Source organism: Nothoprocta perdicaria, unplaced genomic scaffold (genome assembly GCF_003342845.1).
Source record: "Nothoprocta perdicaria isolate Ctin4 unplaced genomic scaffold, notPer1 scaffold_41, whole genome shotgun sequence".
NCBI classification, from domain to species: Eukaryota; Metazoa; Chordata; class Aves; order Tinamiformes; family Tinamidae; genus Nothoprocta; species Nothoprocta perdicaria.
In genome coordinates this window covers 2497511-2516287 of record NW_020455655.1, presented here as the reverse complement: position 1 = coordinate 2516287, position 18777 = coordinate 2497511, and the positions used below count along the sequence as shown (strand labels likewise).

The 18777-nt window shown below is 37.4% G+C and overlaps 1 protein-coding gene across 4 annotated transcripts in view; it reads right to left on the bottom strand.

Annotated features, from left to right (window-relative positions):
* Positions 1 to 1784: 1784 nt before the first annotated feature.
* The window catches only part of GLDN (gliomedin), an 86075-nt gene continuing 69082 nt past the window's right edge, over positions 1785 to 18777 (bottom strand). For 3 of the 4 annotated variants that reach the window (XM_026045828.1, XM_026045829.1, XM_026045827.1), the window contains 9 exons: positions 14618 to 14669; positions 12394 to 12411; positions 11382 to 11489; positions 10704 to 10850; positions 9872 to 9991; positions 6082 to 6162; positions 5874 to 5999; positions 4945 to 5095; positions 1785 to 3048 (listed from right to left, as the gene is read on the bottom strand). In XM_026045828.1, coding sequence (XP_025901613.1) covers positions 2589 to 3048; positions 4945 to 5095; positions 5874 to 5999; positions 6082 to 6162; positions 9872 to 9991; positions 10704 to 10850; positions 11382 to 11489; positions 12394 to 12411; positions 14618 to 14660 — 1254 coding nt within the window. In that variant the 5' untranslated portion in view covers positions 14661 to 14669 and the 3' untranslated portion in view covers positions 1785 to 2588. Of the gene's footprint in view, positions 3049 to 4944; positions 5096 to 5873; positions 6000 to 6081; positions 6163 to 9871; positions 9992 to 10703; positions 10851 to 11381; positions 11490 to 12393; positions 12412 to 14617; positions 14670 to 18661; positions 18718 to 18777 lie in introns of those variants that run through there. The other variant, XM_026045826.1, reaches the window with a different exon arrangement.

The following is an 18777-nucleotide window of genomic DNA, read 5'->3' as shown; positions in this document are numbered from 1 at the left end:
CGTGGAACAATGTGCAATCAAGAACGTACTGTGAGATGTGTATCACTTTATGCTGAGACTTTTGTTTCCCAATTAGTGTTAATATACAGTTGATACTATAACTTGCACATGAACACATTTTAAATGCGATATTTTTAATTTGCACAGTGTTTTCCTTTCTTTCTGACGCTATGTTTTATATTGGAGACCTGCCTTTACTTTAGGAATGTACTGTGAGCATTAAATGTTTGTAGTGAAAATTTCCACATTTCTAAATCAGCTTTTAGTTTTGAAATTCATTTGTCCAAGTTACTTCATTAAATGAAGCTATTAAGAGAATACCAATAGACCGTACAATGCCACATTTCAGATGAATGTCAGGCTTCATGTGGCCAGCTAGTAAATAGTTGATAAAACTGGTAATCTAAATTATTACCACAGCATATTGTATAAACTATGCAGAGCTCAATATTGTTTGCTTGTAATATACTAGCTACTGTTGTCAGATGTATTTTTCTCTGTTGTAAACAAAAAACATGTTCTTAAAGCACTGGAACAGATGTCTGCATATTTAAATGTTAACAAATCATCTTAATTCTTCATTGAAAATTTTGATGTCTGTGCTGTATTGTAAAATATAATAGGATTAAAAAAGCACCTTTCTCCAAAGGCAACTTTAACTACAGGCTATGAAGTAGGAAAGGAAAGAAAAGCAAATGTCATTGGTTAATTTTACCTTTGTAAGTTAAATAAATTACTTTTATTTCATGGACCAGTCCATTCCAGAACTGTTTCTCTTGCATTTAAGTATATTAATTGAAGTAGATTGACTGGCCACTCTCTGATCTAGCTTTCACTTGAATTCAGACTGTATTCTTAATAAAAAGGATTAGCTTTTGGCTTTTTCCTTTCAGCTGTGCTAGAACAGCATAAGATTAACGAAAAGAACTTCATCTCCAACCCCTGCAGTTGCAAAAACCCACTTGTCTAGCACATAAACCTGTCCCCACACTTCTGTCACTGATAGAAGAGTCYGAGACCAAGTTGGTCACTGCTGGGCTGGCTATGCACAAATTTAACATGGATTTGGTTTTGTTATTTGCACATTAAATAGAAGTTGTTGCATCTTGCTTGAACTGTACATGCCCAATTCTTGTCCCAAAGCCTACTCTATCAATCGTGCAATGCATTTTGAAAAGTAACGTAGGCCCTTAGCTCTGGACTTTGAAGCCTTGCACTCTTCTTTTCAAGTACAGATATTTAGAATTCTTGGTTTACCGTTTTTGACATATGTATCAGTTCAAAGGCCTTTTGTATCTCTGCATGCATTTGCTCAGCCCTCCCGGCCCCTCGTGAGAGCAGCGAGGGCCGGGCAGGGCAGCGTGGCAGCCGCAGCGCTCCCGCCTGCGCAACGCGGCTGCAGCCACACACCTCCCGAGCTCACTAGTCCTGTGCAGCGTGCGGAGTTCTCAAACATGCATTCAACAGCACCGTGCAAGGTACCTTCTAGTAGAAGGTACTTTAACTGGCACCTTCTGCCTAAGAATATTTAGATAAAGTCAATGGACTTTATCMATCAATCACCAGAGGAAGCTTAGAAATTGAGGTAGTTTTCTAAGGTTGTAATATTTAATTTAGACAAACAAGTAGCAATATGAGACTCAGAAACCTGAAATATTGAAACAAAAATTGAAAGCGAAAAGTTCCTAGGATTTTTTACCTATAGCTCCCACACAGTTGATGAATGCGGGGAATATTTATTAGAAAAATAACTGCACAATCCAGTTAGTTATACTCCCATGAAATGCTATAGTTTACATACCCRTGAGGAGGAAGAAGGAGTCTGCAGCAACACAAGCAACTCAAACACTGTTAAAAATGGAGTTTTAATCTTATATATTGACATCTTTTATTAGTTTATATCTAATTACTTTTCTTCCCCCTTCACTCAACACAATACTTAATCGTGTTGTTATTCCCATTCTCYTTATACTTGGGCTGGATTTCACTTTTGATTAGGTAATGGTTGGTCAGACTCATCGATTTCAAGTTTCTGCTTTTTTTCCCTATTTAAACAGCTGCTTCCATCCTCCTCCTTTTTAACAGCTGTATATTATTATCAAAAATATTCAGAGAGGCAGTAGGAAGTATTAAGTGAAAATGATAGATAAATGTATTTGTACACAAGAGTTCATTATTTAGACATTTATACTAAACCATAATCACCGACTAGAAAATGATTGCAGATAAGGTAATTGCAACTGTGAGTTAAAAATAGTCACTGCTGAACACATGACTGTGGAATAATTAGTGTACATTAAATGTAAATTACAGGCTGAATAACAGAGGAAAAACAAAAGCAAGTCTGTGCTGGGTGCCAGCTGCAATACTGGACAACTCTCCTCCTAAAAAGCCAGAAATGGCCTGTATAATTTTAAGCATACTTATACAAAAGGGGCTGATCTCCCTGTAATGCATGCATAAAACTGCCTCAGCGAAGAGCTGTATATTGAGAAGGGAAGAGACCCAACTGCTATGTATGATATAGCTTTAAATAATCTATTTAGCCAAATAGATTAGCTCCCACAACACAYCATTCTATAGCATATTCATCTGCCAAAACGTACAGGGTATACCATTAAACTTCCATTTTCCCAAGTATACAAGTTCTTATCTCTTAAACTGTATGACAGCATAGCAAGAACAGAYTGTGAAGAGCGTAATTCAAAACTTGCATCTATCTGCTTCTCTTTCAATAAATCAAAAGCAAACGTTACTGTCATATCCTTAGTATCAGTAACATACATAACTCCACACGCTATGAATGCATTACCAGCCTTGGACTTAGGATATGTAGTGTTGATGTGCCGAATGACTGAAAACGTCTCTTCATCAACGTGTGCTACTATTATATTTTCATCAGTACTTGAGGCATATATAATCCAAAGACCCTTTTCATCCACTGCTACATTAAAATACGTCTTCGAGTTAGAAAAGAGATAGTTACGACCATGATATAGTGCATTTTCAATTATCAGTGTGCCCGCTGATGCTTTATCGAGTCCGAGTCTGAAATGAAATAAAATAAGTATTCAGTATATTCTGTCAGAATACATTTTTATACACACTGCTTGGGTGAATTGTTTCTGACTATATGACTGTTRATAATATTTGAGCTCAAGGACTGTGCTGCTGTCAAAATTTTAAGATGAAGTACTTCACAGAACACCTTTCAAAGCACTAGGGGAAAAAAAAAACTTATATACAGAAATTCCAAAGTAATAGCTAATCTAACAGGTGCTTGATCTCACTTTGGTAGGTTTCACTTTATTTAGTCTATGAACATTTTTGTTATCATCAAGATGAAAGAAGCTAACTAAAGAAATGGGTGAGAAAATGAATTAGATAGTAAGTTAAGCACCACACGCTAAAGGAAGAGGGTACAAAAATATGCTTTTTATTAAGTTGAACTAAGGAGGAAAAAAAATGCAGTGGATAAAGCAGCATGAATTCTGGGCAAGTTCACCTAGTCTTAGAGCTCCTCTTTTAAAAACAGTCCAGATAATAGCATGCTTTGCTCTAATAAACATCAAAGGAACAAAAGTTCTRCTTTTGCAGGGGCAGCAATCTGACCTCCCGCTCACATCCGTCAGGAGGGACTGAATGTCTTACCTCTAATGTAACAAAACTGTTTAAATTCCTTGAAATTCCTTAACAGGATGGTAATATTACTCAGTAAAAAAAAAAACATTACTCAGTAATAAGCTGCAGTTCTAAAAGCTGCTGAAAAGGCAGAGTCAATGACAGGGACATCTCAGATCCCAGAACTTGCAATAGAAGGAAAATTCCTTCTAGAAGGAAAAGAGTTCATGGTGCTTAGTCCTATCTGTGCTGGAGGTAAATAATCCTAAGATACCCTAACTGTACAGAAAAAAAAAAAAAAACCCATCTCTCAACACTTCTTAGAGAGGTTTTCAGACTTTTATAGATAACCTGTGTTGACCTGTACGTGAAAGCAGTTCCCTAGTACTAGCACCCAAGGAAGGGTTATGAACCTCAGTCCAATCCCTCTTTCGCTTACAGTTGGCCATTTAAAAAACAAAAAACCCTGGCAGTACGTAAARGAGATTGCCAAAAGGTGGGCATGTCTCTGTCCAAATAAATATTATACAATCCCAGCAGCTTGTTCACATTCCTTGGCTTACAGAGGGTAATAGGAAGATGCTCACACCTGCTTGGAAAAACACATCAAAGTATTGTAGTGTTCTACAAACATCAGTCATATGAGGCAACTTGAAAGCAGATGCAATCTTTTATTTGCCCTTGGTCTGTCTGTACTTGGCTCTTCCTACAAGATGGCATTTTGTTTTGGATTTTTGCTATCTGTCTCTGTCCTCAGTAGAAAGTGAAGAAATATAGATGCAATTCCCAGTTCAAATGCAGAAAGATATTTTGGGACAATTGTAGAAATTTCTGATTAGGAGAAATCAAGCAGTGGAGCCTCCTCAGCAATGGAACATGCAGTTCACTGGGTCGCCACGTCCTCAGCAGGTGCCCTAGCACATTCCTCCACACCAGCGCTGTGAGCCAACATCTCAACTTCTGCTGGCTATGAATGGTGCTCTCTGAGCACAAGGCATTTATGGCACYCCGGCAGGAGCCCACAAAGCCAAGATGCTGCACAGTGCAGCGCTCCACAGGCGCGTTTCCACCACAGCTGGGACCCTAAACTGGGTCCCTAAACTGAGACCGAAGCAGTTTCCACTTCCCCAGTTGGGAAAGAATTAGCCATTCTTTAACTTAGCAGTCACTCCCTCCATTCTTCTCAGTCTAGACAGGCTCCCAAAGAAACATGAAGGTACAGAAAAGTTGTCTGCATTTCYGGCTCAGTTTCCTCTGCATCACTGTTAGCAATTGCTCCTCCTTCCAAAATATCATTTGCTTTAAGACAACTGTTTGACTTACTTCAGAATGACATTGGTTCCTCCCTTTTGATAGTACAGATGATTATTTTGTACTGCATGACCACAGCCATAGAAGAATCCTGTGATGTTAATGATCCTGTAGCTGTCATTCAGCAACGCATTGGAATTCTCATATTCTTTTATAGAGTTTCCTAAATRGAGGCAACAACATGAGAATACTGTCATTTGGTTTATCTAATTTCTGAACTTTCTACCCKAAATTTCGTTCTCTACTAAAATTCAACAAGAATCAAGTTTCTGATAGACAGGCATATCTGTGTTTTCAGCACTGATTCAAGAACACTGGAACAGAGTAAAATAATCAAACACCACAAACCTATAAAGTTGTTCAAGTGCCTGCACCCCACTAACCTTATGGGCTCAAATTCTAAAAACAGTTGGCAAATATATACATACAATATTTCATTTTTTTCCACTTCAGTCTTGAAATTTGTCCTGCACTAAGCATGCCTCACACAGAACTGATTCACTGTCATGCCTTACCAAGCTGCAAGGCAAAAAATAGTTACATACAATTTAGGAAAGTAAAACCACAGGAAACTTCAAAAAAAAAAAAAAAAAGAAAAAGAAAAGAAAGACACATACAATTTTATGTAGATACATGTGGGTAAAATAAATCATCAGACCTAACTAGAAATATTATTTTAGATTAAAAGAATTTCATACAAAAACATTTTTTAAGTTTTGACAYTTGAACAGATTGCCCAGGGAGGTTGTGGAGTCTCCATCCTTGGAGACATTCAAAGCCAGGTGGGTCGCTGCTCTAGCAGACCCTGTTCGAGCAGGGTGTTTGGACCAGATGATCTCCAGAGATCCCTTCCAATTTCTAAGTATTCCATGACTCTGAGAATTAAGAAAGCAATATCAATTTTGCAGGAGGCTTTTATTCAGGAACAATTCCTAGTGTACCTGAAAAATGCATGGTAAGCCAAATCCGCTCATCACTTATATTAGCAGGTTCCCGCATCCAAGTTCCAAACGTTTGTTGCACAGTGACAAGGTGAAYAGGAGTTCCTACAGATGTTATAACACACTCTGGTAGAGAAAAAAGCTGGGTTCATTATCTCTGCTTTGAAGCAGTAAGCAGCAGTTAGTCTTGCTTTCTGAAGCAGATTACCAGGTTTTTTTGAATGATCACTGGTTCTCTCTTCAGCTTTTCCAACCAAAGTGTCATCATTTGGAGCAGCACATGTCTCACCTACAATYGAGAGAAAGGGAACAAGAAAAACAGCATCTTCCTCTATATGGCATTTGGCCTAGTAAATTTCTTATTTTTCAAATAGAAGAGTTTTCTTTCCATTAAAATGAAGGTTAGTTAGAGGGAAAGATTTAACCTTTATCCCATATATGTTCACAATTAAAAATTTAGTACACTATATATTATTAAAATTATATAAGATTCCCATATACGGGACGCAAAAGCACTAAMGGGGAGAAAGCTTTTCCTTGTCATTGTTTTATTATGAAAAGCAATCCTGTTTCAAGCTTCACTTGCTGTCACCTGCTCTCTAGTAATACTCTATTTTTGGCAGCACAGCTATCACCATAGTATTTTTCTTCTAGAATTCTCTTATCTAGGCAAGCATGGCACTTATGTCATGTTTACACTRAACTACACTGTCTAATGGGCCGAACTTAAAAGTGAGGCCAAAAGTTCACAAGTTCTAATCATGTCTCTCCTTGGTTTACAGAATTGCCAAGATCAGGTCAATTAGCTCTCTCCCAAGCCTCCACATTATTAACATATAACACCAGAAACAAAAGTAATTTAAATCTCCAGGCAAAGATATGGTTTTGAGCCAGGAATTGAAAAGTATTCATTCCTCTGAGATAGAGGGTGTTTATAACTGGGAAAAACTATTTTTTTTTTCTGGAAAATAAATAAACAAAGGATAGACCTTGTCTCCCTTTTCCATAGAAAACTGTTTGGCCCAGTTTGTTTCCTGAAGTTGTCCGTTTGACCATTAAATTTAAGTAAATACTTTTGTTCAACAGATGTAATTACTTAGCTGTGAATTTCTGAGTAGAAAGACAGTTTTGCACCCTTCCTCAAAAAAACCTAGACCATTCAGAAAGTTGGCAGTTGGCTGATTTGTCAATAGTGTCAAAAATATTTCTTTGGGAATTTGTGAGAGGTAAACTCAAAKCTTCATGTCCAGACCTACGTACACCAGCAGCTGGGACATGCTCCATAGGCAATTGTCCAAACGTCCCACAAATGTCCAAAACATTAGTAGCACACTAACACACACACTGAAAATCTAGTCATAAGAATGCAGGTCAGTCATCAGTGCCATTTTTACTCTATAATAGTAGAGACATGAAAGACTGAATAAAATTATATACAAAATAAACATATTTTTCCCCATCTCTCAACCACTGAAAGGAGAGCTGATTAGGTTTTTCCTTAGTATAGCCTGTTAAAACAATGTCTAAAAGAAATTACTTAAGATATCTTTTTCTATAAACCCAGAAATCTTTTGCTTTTAAAACAACACAAGGCATTTTATTTTGCTTAGAGCAAAGAACGAACTCCACTCTGATCTGAAGATACTTCATTTCACTGCAGCCTTGTTTGCTAATCCCACTCTAACATCCTGTCCCTTCATACAGTTCTCACCGCCTGACAGGCAGGCTGCAAACTCATTGTTGCTTTTCAATAGATGTCAGAAAAAAAAAAAAAAAAAAAAAAAAAAGGATATAATGGTAAAGTAATGCTGAAAGGATAGTGTGACCTCTGGGAGGAGGAAAGGACAGGTTACACTGCACTGTTGCTTTCTCCTGTAGGTTATATTCTTTGTTTGTGCAGAAACAAACTATTTCAAACACAGCAAGAACAAAACATATTTCTTCCATCCTTTTATCAATGACTTTTGGTAATACAAATTTTCAAGGTTGTAATCAGAGACTGCTACATGCAATTTCTATTGCTTCCCCTCCCCCCCAAAAAAAATCCTGCTGATTCTGAACTTAAAATATTCTGGCTAAAAGGAAATAGTTGACAAGACAATAAAATTACCAATTTGGACTATCTGGGAAAGTGGAGAGAAGAAGGGGAGAGGAAGAGAAGGATGGAGGGAACAAGGGAAAAAGGAAGATATGTTTTGTTTCTTTCAGTATTAGCTAACAGTAACATTGAGAGAAAAACAAAAATCAAGAYTTACTGTTTCAAAATTGTATTTGAGGAAAACATTCTTATAGTCATTCTTTTATTGATATATACATTTATACACACACATTTATATATATATATACACACCCATAAGAATTTACAGTTGTAAAGCAGAATGTGTGTTCTCCTTTGTTAAAAGCAGAAGAATATTTAATCTTCAGATTATAAAAGTTGGTTTAGTGTTTGCATTTTAATAATGATATCTCAGCCAACTGATCATAAAAAGTAAACATTACTTGAGGAAAATCTTTTCTCTGACACATTATTTGAACATTACTTCCATTAGCCCATCAGGGTTTCAAAACCTTTAGAAAACCACCAAATAGCTTATCCTCCAAAGCACCTCAGTCTGTTCCACACTTCTGAAACAGGCTACCTGCATAAATGGCCCTATTATATCTTGTACAGCAGTTCCTACATTTCTATATCACAATTAGGATGAGATTTCTCCTCAGCTATCTACTTTTCATTGTAAGGAGGAGCCTCTTAAAAGACCAAGGGGGGAAATAAATGATGATATATGTTCCATTCAGTATGAAACAGTGCAACTGGTTAATAGCAGGTATAATACAAAACAGTTTTAGCAAACTGTTCAGAATGACGGTCAGAGGAAATAYTAATGCACATACTAACCTTTGCTCAAAATTACAGGCTAAAATTAACATTGTTAATGGCTTATCACCAGTTATCTCCTTACAGGAGACATTTTAGGTGCCAGAAAGCCTTAATACTGAGTACTTTACCAAAAAAAGGGTAAAGGGCTAGTGGAGTCAACCTGAAGGGCTAGTGGAGGCAACCTGGCAGAAAAAAGAAAGAAGACAGACAGGAGAAGAACATTTCAGATCCACTACCACCAGAAGTTTTTTCTCTTAATGTTGGAGAAGAACTCTATCCTCTCTACACATCTTTATCACTGGAGTATAAAATCACATCGCCCTACTAACAGTGAGAGACCCTCATCAGACAGTGTACATCAGACTTAACTGCATGAAATTTTCATGCTATTCACCTCTGGTGTGCCTCTCAAGAAGCTACATTCTCAATTACAAAAGAAAGCCCACTTCACCAAACCCTTTCAGAGACAGCTACTTTCTCTTCTAGAAATGTGAAGAAGGAAGATTAGTAAACAAGACATTCTCTGCTTCCATTTATCGGATCACACTGACCTCACCAAAAACAAGACTTTTCTCCTCTGGGAGGAAAATTGGTCCCAGAAGTTCCGCAGCAGCGAGTGTAACTGCAAGCAGCAATCATCTTTGGTACCAAAAGTACTGTTAGCCAGCRCTTAAGGACAAGGACAGCAGAGGTCACATCCAGCACATCTATTAAGAAAACAAAAGTTTCCTTCCACTCCCAAACTGCTAGAAATACAGTGCTGCTCTGTAATAGCTTTTCTTTGCTTACCATAATCAGGTGACAGCTCGAACAGAATTTTTCTGGTTACCATAATACCACAGTTTGTGGTACCCATGTTCCTAAATCGCTAGCTCTGCCTCATCTCCTGGTGATAATTCACTGACAGAAAAAAGATTTTCCTCTTCTGGTATATATAATTTTTTTGAAGTGGATACTTCAAAATCTTTTTTTTTTTTTTAATTTTTTTTCAGCTTTCCATTTGTGCAGCTTTATTGAAGCCAAGACAATTAAAATATGTTTAAAATATGTGAGAGTCGGGTCAATTAATATAATCTTGAACCTGTCAAGAATGCTAGAGAGAACAAAGGAAGGAACTAACCTGCGCATTTGCTGCTGTACATATTCTCCTGAAGTTGTGCTTTACCTTTACGTTTTCCTGGAGGTCCTGGGGGCCCAGGTGGTCCAGGGGGCCCTGGTGGTCCAGGTTCACCTTTTGTACCTGGGCACAAAACACAGCAGGATGTTGCAGGCCCTGTAGGCAAACAAGCAACCTGCAGAGAAGTCCGTGATATGATATGATACTGATATGATAGATTTGGAGATTTCTCTGAAGTGGCCTCACTTTTCTTAAGAGTTACTGTGTACAGGAATATAGCTCAATAAACTCACTGGCTGCTGTCTGGTAACCAAAGAATCAATGGAATTTCACAAGTTTTAACACAGATCATCTGTCTGGCTTACTGACATCTACAGTGCTATCATTTTAGGCAGCTTGTGCTTGTAATTGTCATAATGCTTCACTCATGCATTCTTGAATAGAAATCTGTCCTCTGTTCTCTAATAGGAAAAAAAATGCACTGTAAGAAGAGTAGGAGGAAATGATCTATCTAAAAGCATGCTGGAATTCACAAAACTCCCATCCAAAGTCTGAATACGAAAGCTTTTGCGTAACTGCATTATAAAGGGAACATAATACCCTGGGCAGTTCTTTTAACTCCCTGGATCTGCAGATACTCTTGAGACTACTACTAAGGGATTCTAATATCTGAATTGCAGCTATACCCAAAAGCTCCACTGTACATAACACGGTTGGTTGAATTTGGTTGGTCCTACTCTTGTAGATTACATTCATGCTGCAAAAGCAGAGCATGTCTTCCCCCCTCCTCCCCATATGATGTTCCAAGAGAGCTCCTAAGAGCATTTCTTCCTACCTTCCAATATCACATTGTTGTTTGCATCCCCTTTTTCACCCTTTGCTCCTCTTGCACCTTTTCTTCCTGGCATACCATCCTTGCCAGGTAAACCCATCTCTCCTGGTTCTCCTTTTGCTCCTTGCTCACCTTTCGGTCCTGGGGCACCTAGAAATAAGAAGCATTGCAGTGCTAAAAAGGACACTCTTTCCCTAAAAAGCATGTTCCCAAAGTCAGTATTAAAAAAAAAAAAAAACCGCAAAATTAACCCATTATTACGGTTTTCCACATTATTAATTATGTTCCCTCCCCTCGCTAAGTTTAACTGTGTAATTTGTTTTGTTTTGAACTGAATACACAAGGAAATGGCATACAATCCATTAGGTGCATATACTACATTCTTTACCAACTTTTCTCCAAGTTTTCAATATGAAAGAGAGAGAAATCTGGCCATTCTTGGGTAAGTAGAAATACTAAGGAAAAGTATGCAGCGATATAGTTAGAACATATCGGTAACAGCTGTGATTTTTAAGGCATTATTTTCACACTTCAGAAGAGAGAAATGCAACACTTGTACTACTAGAAGTCTGAGCATGCCTGCAAGCGTATGTTAGAAATAAATCTAGTCTTAAGATAATTGCATTTGATCAGAACAGTAAAGAAGGAATTATAATAAAGAAAATCAAAAACTCTAAATACCTATTTTTCCTCTTTTTCCATTTAATCCTGGTTCACCCTTTTGTCCTGGTATACCCGGAACTCCATCTGATCCATTGTGACCAGGCATTCCATCCAGTCCAGGAGGTCCTGGACAGAACAAACAGCATAGCTGAATTTTCACTGCTAAATGCAATTAATCCTTAAAAATGATACTTATTAGACACTACTATCCATTACATTTACTATGACAATACAGAACCATTCTTTTTTTCTTTTGTTCATAAACAGCTAGTTATACAACCTTTGGATTCTACTTCAAAGACAAATGCAGGGGAATCCGTCTTGTTCTTGATTCTGACAGCAACCACAGTATCCTCCCTAAGCCACGTAAGTTTTAATATTGCTTCTGACACCTGCCAGACATATGTGACACAAACCTTTACCTACTTGCCCAGGTTCTTGTAGTGTCAAAGTGTGGTTGGCTTGACACTGGAGCCATTTTTCCTTCCCATGTCGTTATCTGAATCCCCCAAACAAAAAGTACCTGATACTTTTCTGATATAGAACATGATTCTAAGCTAAAAAAGCAGGGAAAGAAGGTAGTCATTCATGTACCTAGCAACCATGAGTTAGACCAGAGATAATTAAATAAATTAAAAAAAAAGTTTTATGGAAAAGAAAAATATAACTAAAATTTTAAAGAAATGCTTTTAATGTTTAAATAAAATGCCAGTTTATTCCTTTTGTATTTACTCATCTCTTCAGCTAAGTTTTCCATTGGGTTTTAATCAAAGATGTTTTAGCAAATGAAGCTATTCCATGCCCTCCAGTGCAGGCAGTGAAACGACAATACCTAAAGCCTCCCTCACTTCTGAAGGGACACAAGTTGACCCAAGTACAGAAATTTAAAAAACACTCATTCAATACTTCCTYGTTCTAATTAGCAGAAGAGGGCTAATCTGTAAGAGTTACTTTCCTACACTGCAGCATTTTATACCAGCAACTGTTTCAATTATACAAAAATGTTACTGCAATTGCGAAAGTATCTTACCTGGGGGACCAGGGGGACCTCCATCAAGAACAAGCAAAGAAACACAAGAAAAAGAAGAAACTGTGAGATTAATCTAGCAAGAATGCTGAAATCAATTCCCAAACTGAATTTATTAGCATTTCTTTAGAAGAGTGAAAGGAAGGATAAGCCTTTCACATTTTAAAATTTGTATCTATAGATTTAGCAGTTTTGTATTAAAATTAATAACAAGGCATTAGCATAAACTCAGCTACACTTACCGAAAGATTACCCTCATAGACAGCTATATACACAAATSTGCAAATTCCAAATGAAAAAGGTTTAAGAAGCATCTGATAAAGCATAATCTCAATATTAGAAGTCCATGTGCCTTTCCAAAGTCACAAACCTAAATCATCACATTTTATTTCCAATATATAAGGAACTCTGAAATCATTTTTAGTAGTATAATAACTTTAAAGTATTGGTGAAAGTAATGATTAAAAAATCTGTACAAAACATACATGAAAAACACATGCTTCCCTGTGCTTTTCAGGATCCTGTCTATCTGAATAGGGAAAAAATGCCATGCCTATTAGCTGCATCTAAATCACAACTGAGTACAGTTGAGCTTTTACTTTTAATTGCTCTGTGGACTGGATCAGACTGTTCACAGAAATGTGCCGTATTTTAGAAACTCAACTCACCTTATTCAGCAACATGCAATATACAGAAATTCATCTTGTTCTCTCTGACAATGCTTTAGTAAGAAGGAAGCTTAGCAGGCAAGAATAAGGAATGCAAAATGTTTCTGTAACAAGATTTATCTTATGTGACCTCCAAAACACGTTTGTTAAAAAATGGGAATTCTAAGAAAGGTGCTTGCTGCAATTCAGAAGTCTGTAGACATTTCTATCCGGCTGACAAAGGACTCTCATATTTCAAGTAAAACTATGTAAAACAAAGAATTATAGAAATTGCAAAGCTTCTTCTAAATATGATAATTTTTAGCTTTAACTAGAAAGCTATGTGAGTAAAATGAAAAGCACGTTACAATGCCATTGCAGAGATGCTCACTTTTAATCAGTACAGACAGTAACATCAATTAATAACTGTCTGACAATTTTCCACTAAATTACCGTATTTTTCATGCTGTGCATGTGATGTCCATTACTTCCTTCAGCCACTTTATTATCTCAAACTCTGAGGATCCTGATTATCCTCGTATCAGCATAAGATAAATAAGATAAACAAGAAATGCACCCGAGAAGGAGTGTCATAGAAGGCTTTAGCAGAAAAGTCAGTGTTAGAGGCACACACCACATCACTGTGTGGAGAGGCACCGTGCAGTTGCTTTGGAAAGCAATTCAGTTGCTTCAGATGAAGCAGACATGAATTCAGAGTTCTGGAGACTAAAGAAACACACGTTTATGTTGTCTGTGGTTCAGCCTCTGCTGCAAGCAGAATTTGTGAGCAGTTTCAGAAGTAGTGTTTAATATCTCGCTATGCTACGGTAATTGTTACTTGTGTTCAAAGCAATAGTCAAATAGCCCTTACAGCCAATTGAAAAGATAAGCCAGACAGCAAGTGGAGTGTTTTTCTTAAACTCTTAAATAGTGGCTGATTTCCAGTCTTCTCATTTTCAAAGAGATTAAACAGCTCAGTCCATTAGCATCTTCAAAGCTCTTAAACTGGCTACTACTTGACATTTTCTTCCACTTCACATAGAAATTTCTCAAATCTGGTGCTCAAGTCATAAGCCTGTTCCAAGTCCCCACTGATACGTGAAAGCAGACAACCTGTTGCCACACTCCTAATGCTTAGAAGGTAAAAACATTGCTTATCTAAGTCCCATCACTCTGTAGCAACTACAATAACGGAAGAAAGTTTCCATAACTTATGTATTCATCCCATGCCATGCTTTTAATTTTGGGGTGACATGCAAAAATACCAAGACTAAATGCCAAACAGTATTTTAAACATGCAACTCTAATAAGCTTTGTTGAGGAAAACTACACAGGAAGAAATAGATCCAAGAATCATAACCTGAATTCCTTAGATYCCTGTATTTATAATAAATATAAGCAAATTGTAAACTTATGATCTTTTAAAAATAAATGTATCCTTTTAAAATAAATAATCCAATCATGATACAGTAAATAGCATATGTCTTTGACATTCTAAACTCAATTTCAAACTCTCTGTAAATATTGTATCTTTGTATTCCTGAAGGAAAAAAGTGTAATGCTTAAAGCAGAAAACTTACCTGTTAAACATATCCCTTTTGAGCTGTTACATAAATCCATCATTACTCGGACCTAAAATTGCAAAGAAAATAAAGTTCAAAACAATGCCAGCCATAATAATCCCAAGAAAATAATCCCATTTACCTTGGCTACAAAAATCGTACAGACGATAAAGACTTAACCATCTTCTTTTTACTTAGAAGAACAAAATATTTAATATTTTATTTTAACATTGCAACACTATCTTTTTAGACTGTATTTCCCTTATAAGGATTTGTTCAGTGTATTTCATTTTAAACCTTACTGAAGATAAGAAAATATTGGGCAGACAACTCTATGCATCCGGCATTAAACTTTACATCTTACTTTAATTATAATGGATGTTGTTGCTCATACATAGCTCTATGAATGGAAAGTGTTAAAAACTCAGATGAGCTAGTAAATGTTAAATTCAAATATATTTTAGATTTATATCAAATGATGGATGCTTTTCCAACCAAATACATCCAGTGTGGAAGATAAGCTATGCTCCAAGTCATTTATTTCCTTTTCTTAGGATAACTCAGATTTGTGAAGTTGGAATGAATCGTCTTCTGTTCAAAATATTAAAATCCAGTGGTGACAGACTTTACAAAACCAAGACAAAGGAGATGAATTCATACAGGTTCTTTAATCCAGTGCAGACCAAAATTTATCAACTAAATCGTATGTTGTCAATGTAAACTTATCACAGTTGTATTTGATTGATCATCAAGCTAGGATATCATTCAGCTTATCACAAGAGAGTAAACTGCAACTGAAAGGGCAAAAATAGAGAGTTAACTTCATATATCCAACAATTCAGCATGCAGGGAGGTTTACACTTCTCATATCTGTATGCAAATTGCTGATACAGCGTTACTGTTATATCTATTAACAGCAAATACTTATTTACAGCGAATATTTGCAACAAAGCTGTATTAGCCAAATTGCGAGTCTGCTGCCATAGCTCTGTTTCCACCAGCCGTGCTCCACTGCCACGACACGCTGCCCTTCCAGTCTAAAAGACACTCTGGGGTAGATCGCTCCTGAAGACTATGTGAACACATTTACTGGACTCTGGTGTACTGAGATTCTGTCACATTTGCAGAAAGCCTGAATTAAAAAAACTCAGAAGTGAACTGTTCATTCTGGCTGGTCAGATATTCATATCAACTACTGCACGCTGAGAAACAAGAATATAAACTGTTTTGCAACTCATCAAGACTTTCAACAGAAATAAGAAGAACATTACAAAAAAATGAGCACTAGAACTGCCTTCACTTTCTATGAGAAAAATCTAACTTTTTATATTCAAAGAAGAAAGACTATTATTTCAGACCTTTGCAGTATCTGGCAATTTATGAACATTTTTACATAGAAATAAGCTATTCAGCTTAGTACAATTGTTTTATTTACAAATATTCAAATACACTAGTCTCAAAATACAGAAAAAGTGCAAGTTACTACAAATGACAAAGAATGATGTTAAACACTAGCACCTAAGCTTGCTTGTCACTACCAGTCCTCATTGTTATACGCACGCATCATTAGCTTCAAAGGTCTACTGTAATAGATTAAAATGAATGAAAATTATTTTGATAGCACATCTTCTGCTGCAAAAATCAAACTACATCTGATTACAAATTTTAATTGTTAGACACACTTGATTCCAGACTGTACTAAAATATAAAAATATTTAGAAGTTCTAGACTCTTTATCATTTATCAGAGAGGATATGATTCGGCATATCAGAATTTATTTGTTCTCTTTCCTATCATCTTTTGGAAGAATTTAGCTCCTACACTATAATTTATAGAATACATGTTGTTCAATTGTGTTTTTGTTGTTGTTGTTTAGCTTTGCTTTTGTTTTAAATCCAAACTGCATTTTAATCTAATTGGTTTTGTTGAGATGGCTGAAGGGACTACAGCCCCCTTTTGAGCCTTCCAGTTATCTCAGCAGCACAATTTTTGCCCCCTGGTGCAATCCAGGTGATGGAAACAAATGGCATTTAAAAACTGAATGTGCTGTAACAAAGAGTCTACATCAGAATCTTCATCTTAACATAAGAAGGTTATTACATTAGCCTTCCTACCAACCAGCATATTTGCCAAGAAAGGTACAGATGTATTTTGTTTAATTATTACATTTCTCATGAAGAAAGACTGAAGAAATGAGGAAACAATCTAAACTATGAAGCAACAATTCAGGTAATTAAAAAAATATCCAGAGGTTACCACCTCTTCCATAATTTAAAGCCCATGTAAAGGTCACTGCTCAAAAAAACAACTGGACAGCTACCCTCTCACCAGTCCTCTTGCAACAGCAGATTTGCCAGGTTCTTATTTTTGTTCTTTTAAAAATAAATACCATTATCAGAAAACACAGAACTAAAACCATACCTATGCTCCTGAAGCTCAATCGTTAATATCTAAAATTATTTCAAAGATTCTTGAATGTTGTCCACAAAACAGATTTTCCCCAACCAGCTGTTGTGTACAGGTTCTGATATCTGCTAGATATCAGTTTGTGCATAAAATCTCTCCAAGAGAAGAGATTCTGCTCAAAGCCTCCCTATACAGCCCCCGAACATCACTCTAAAGGCTACTGACACAAGAGGCATCTTCCCACTGCCCATAAAGACTTGTCAGTCATGCCAGAGTCCCCAGGTCTTCATACTGCAGCAAATATGAAAACACAAAAGGGGGTTGCTCGAGATTTTTTCTAATGATTTTTCCCTTGAGCAAGCGAGACAGGCGTTTTTCTGAGAAGCAGCCAAATTGAAAAATGCTCAGTGGAAATTTTGCAAGCAACTCCCTGCAGGGTAATACGTTTASATGAAGCATGTCTAACACAGCAGCAGCCACAGCGCTGATTTACACGGAGGAGTTGCCCAAGTGAACAATCCTGTCACATGCTGTTAAAATATGCACCATGTCACTCAGTGCTACTTGGAGGGCAATAAAATTCATTTAAGCCACATCTGCTGCTTAATGACAGGCTGGCTTGCCTAGTGCCCGTGCAAGGCCACCTGGGCAGCCCATTAAATGAGCCAGGCCTGAGGACCTAGCAGCAAATGGAACCAACGGCGTTCAGGCCCTGCCAGCATCTGAATCTTCTCCGTGATAATTTTGTTTGTGCATTCTTTGGATTCAAAGCAGCAATTCAAAGCAGATGGAACAAACTGAGCTGTAACTGCCAAATATAAAGAAGATCTGTTAAGAAAAACAGGAAGAAATTTTGGCCAAATGTTTGGTGAAGAATTCAGATATAGCACACAAAAACATTTGGGAGAAGCTGCAAAAATTTTGCAAAAATCTAAAGAAAACATTCTATTTTTTCTTACATGTTTCTGACAAGTCATTTGATGTTTTCTAATTTAAAAAAAGCTCTAACCAGTAAGAGAAACATATAAACATTTGATTCACCAAATATATATATTCCACTTAAGACCTAAAGTTTTACATCTTTTCTGAATTGCCAAAAGATAGGTATGTTACTTACATTATTTTAAGCACCTTTTGAGTACAAAGCCATGTGATTTTAAGACTCCAGCAAATGAAAAGCTCTACTGAAACACATAAGGTCCAGTGGAAACAGTTCCTGCATCAGCAAGTTACATTAGAAACTGGAAACCCTTCAAAGTGCCATGCTACCAGAAATTAGGGGGAAAAAAACTTCGATTTGAGGGCATCTTGTGCTGCAAACTCTAAACTCAAAGTATAAAAGTCCTTAGGGAAAGGGGAGGACCCAAACCCTACATCCTAAAACCCCAATCAACTGCACTATGAAACTCTGGGGTTATAAGCACCTATTCCCACAGTCTTAGTAACCCCAACAATTGCATCCAGGTAGTACCACTGCAAAAGAACCTCCGCAGGCGCACATGGACAATCATCTCAGCGGAGCGTTACTGAATAACTGTGTCCCGACAGCAGTTTCCAAGCTCAGCAGCAGGGGATGCACAACCCTGAAAGGCCACAAGGACTCGCCGGTGCCGCCGGGAGCCTGCGCGAGCCCCGCGAACCGCGCGCGGGCCCTACCGGCACCACGGAGTAGGTGAGCAGCGTGAGCATCTCGTCGCTGTCGCCGCGCACGTGGCCGCGGCGGCTCCGCCTGCTGCGCGCGGCCGCGGGGGGCGCTGTGGCGGCGGCAGGGC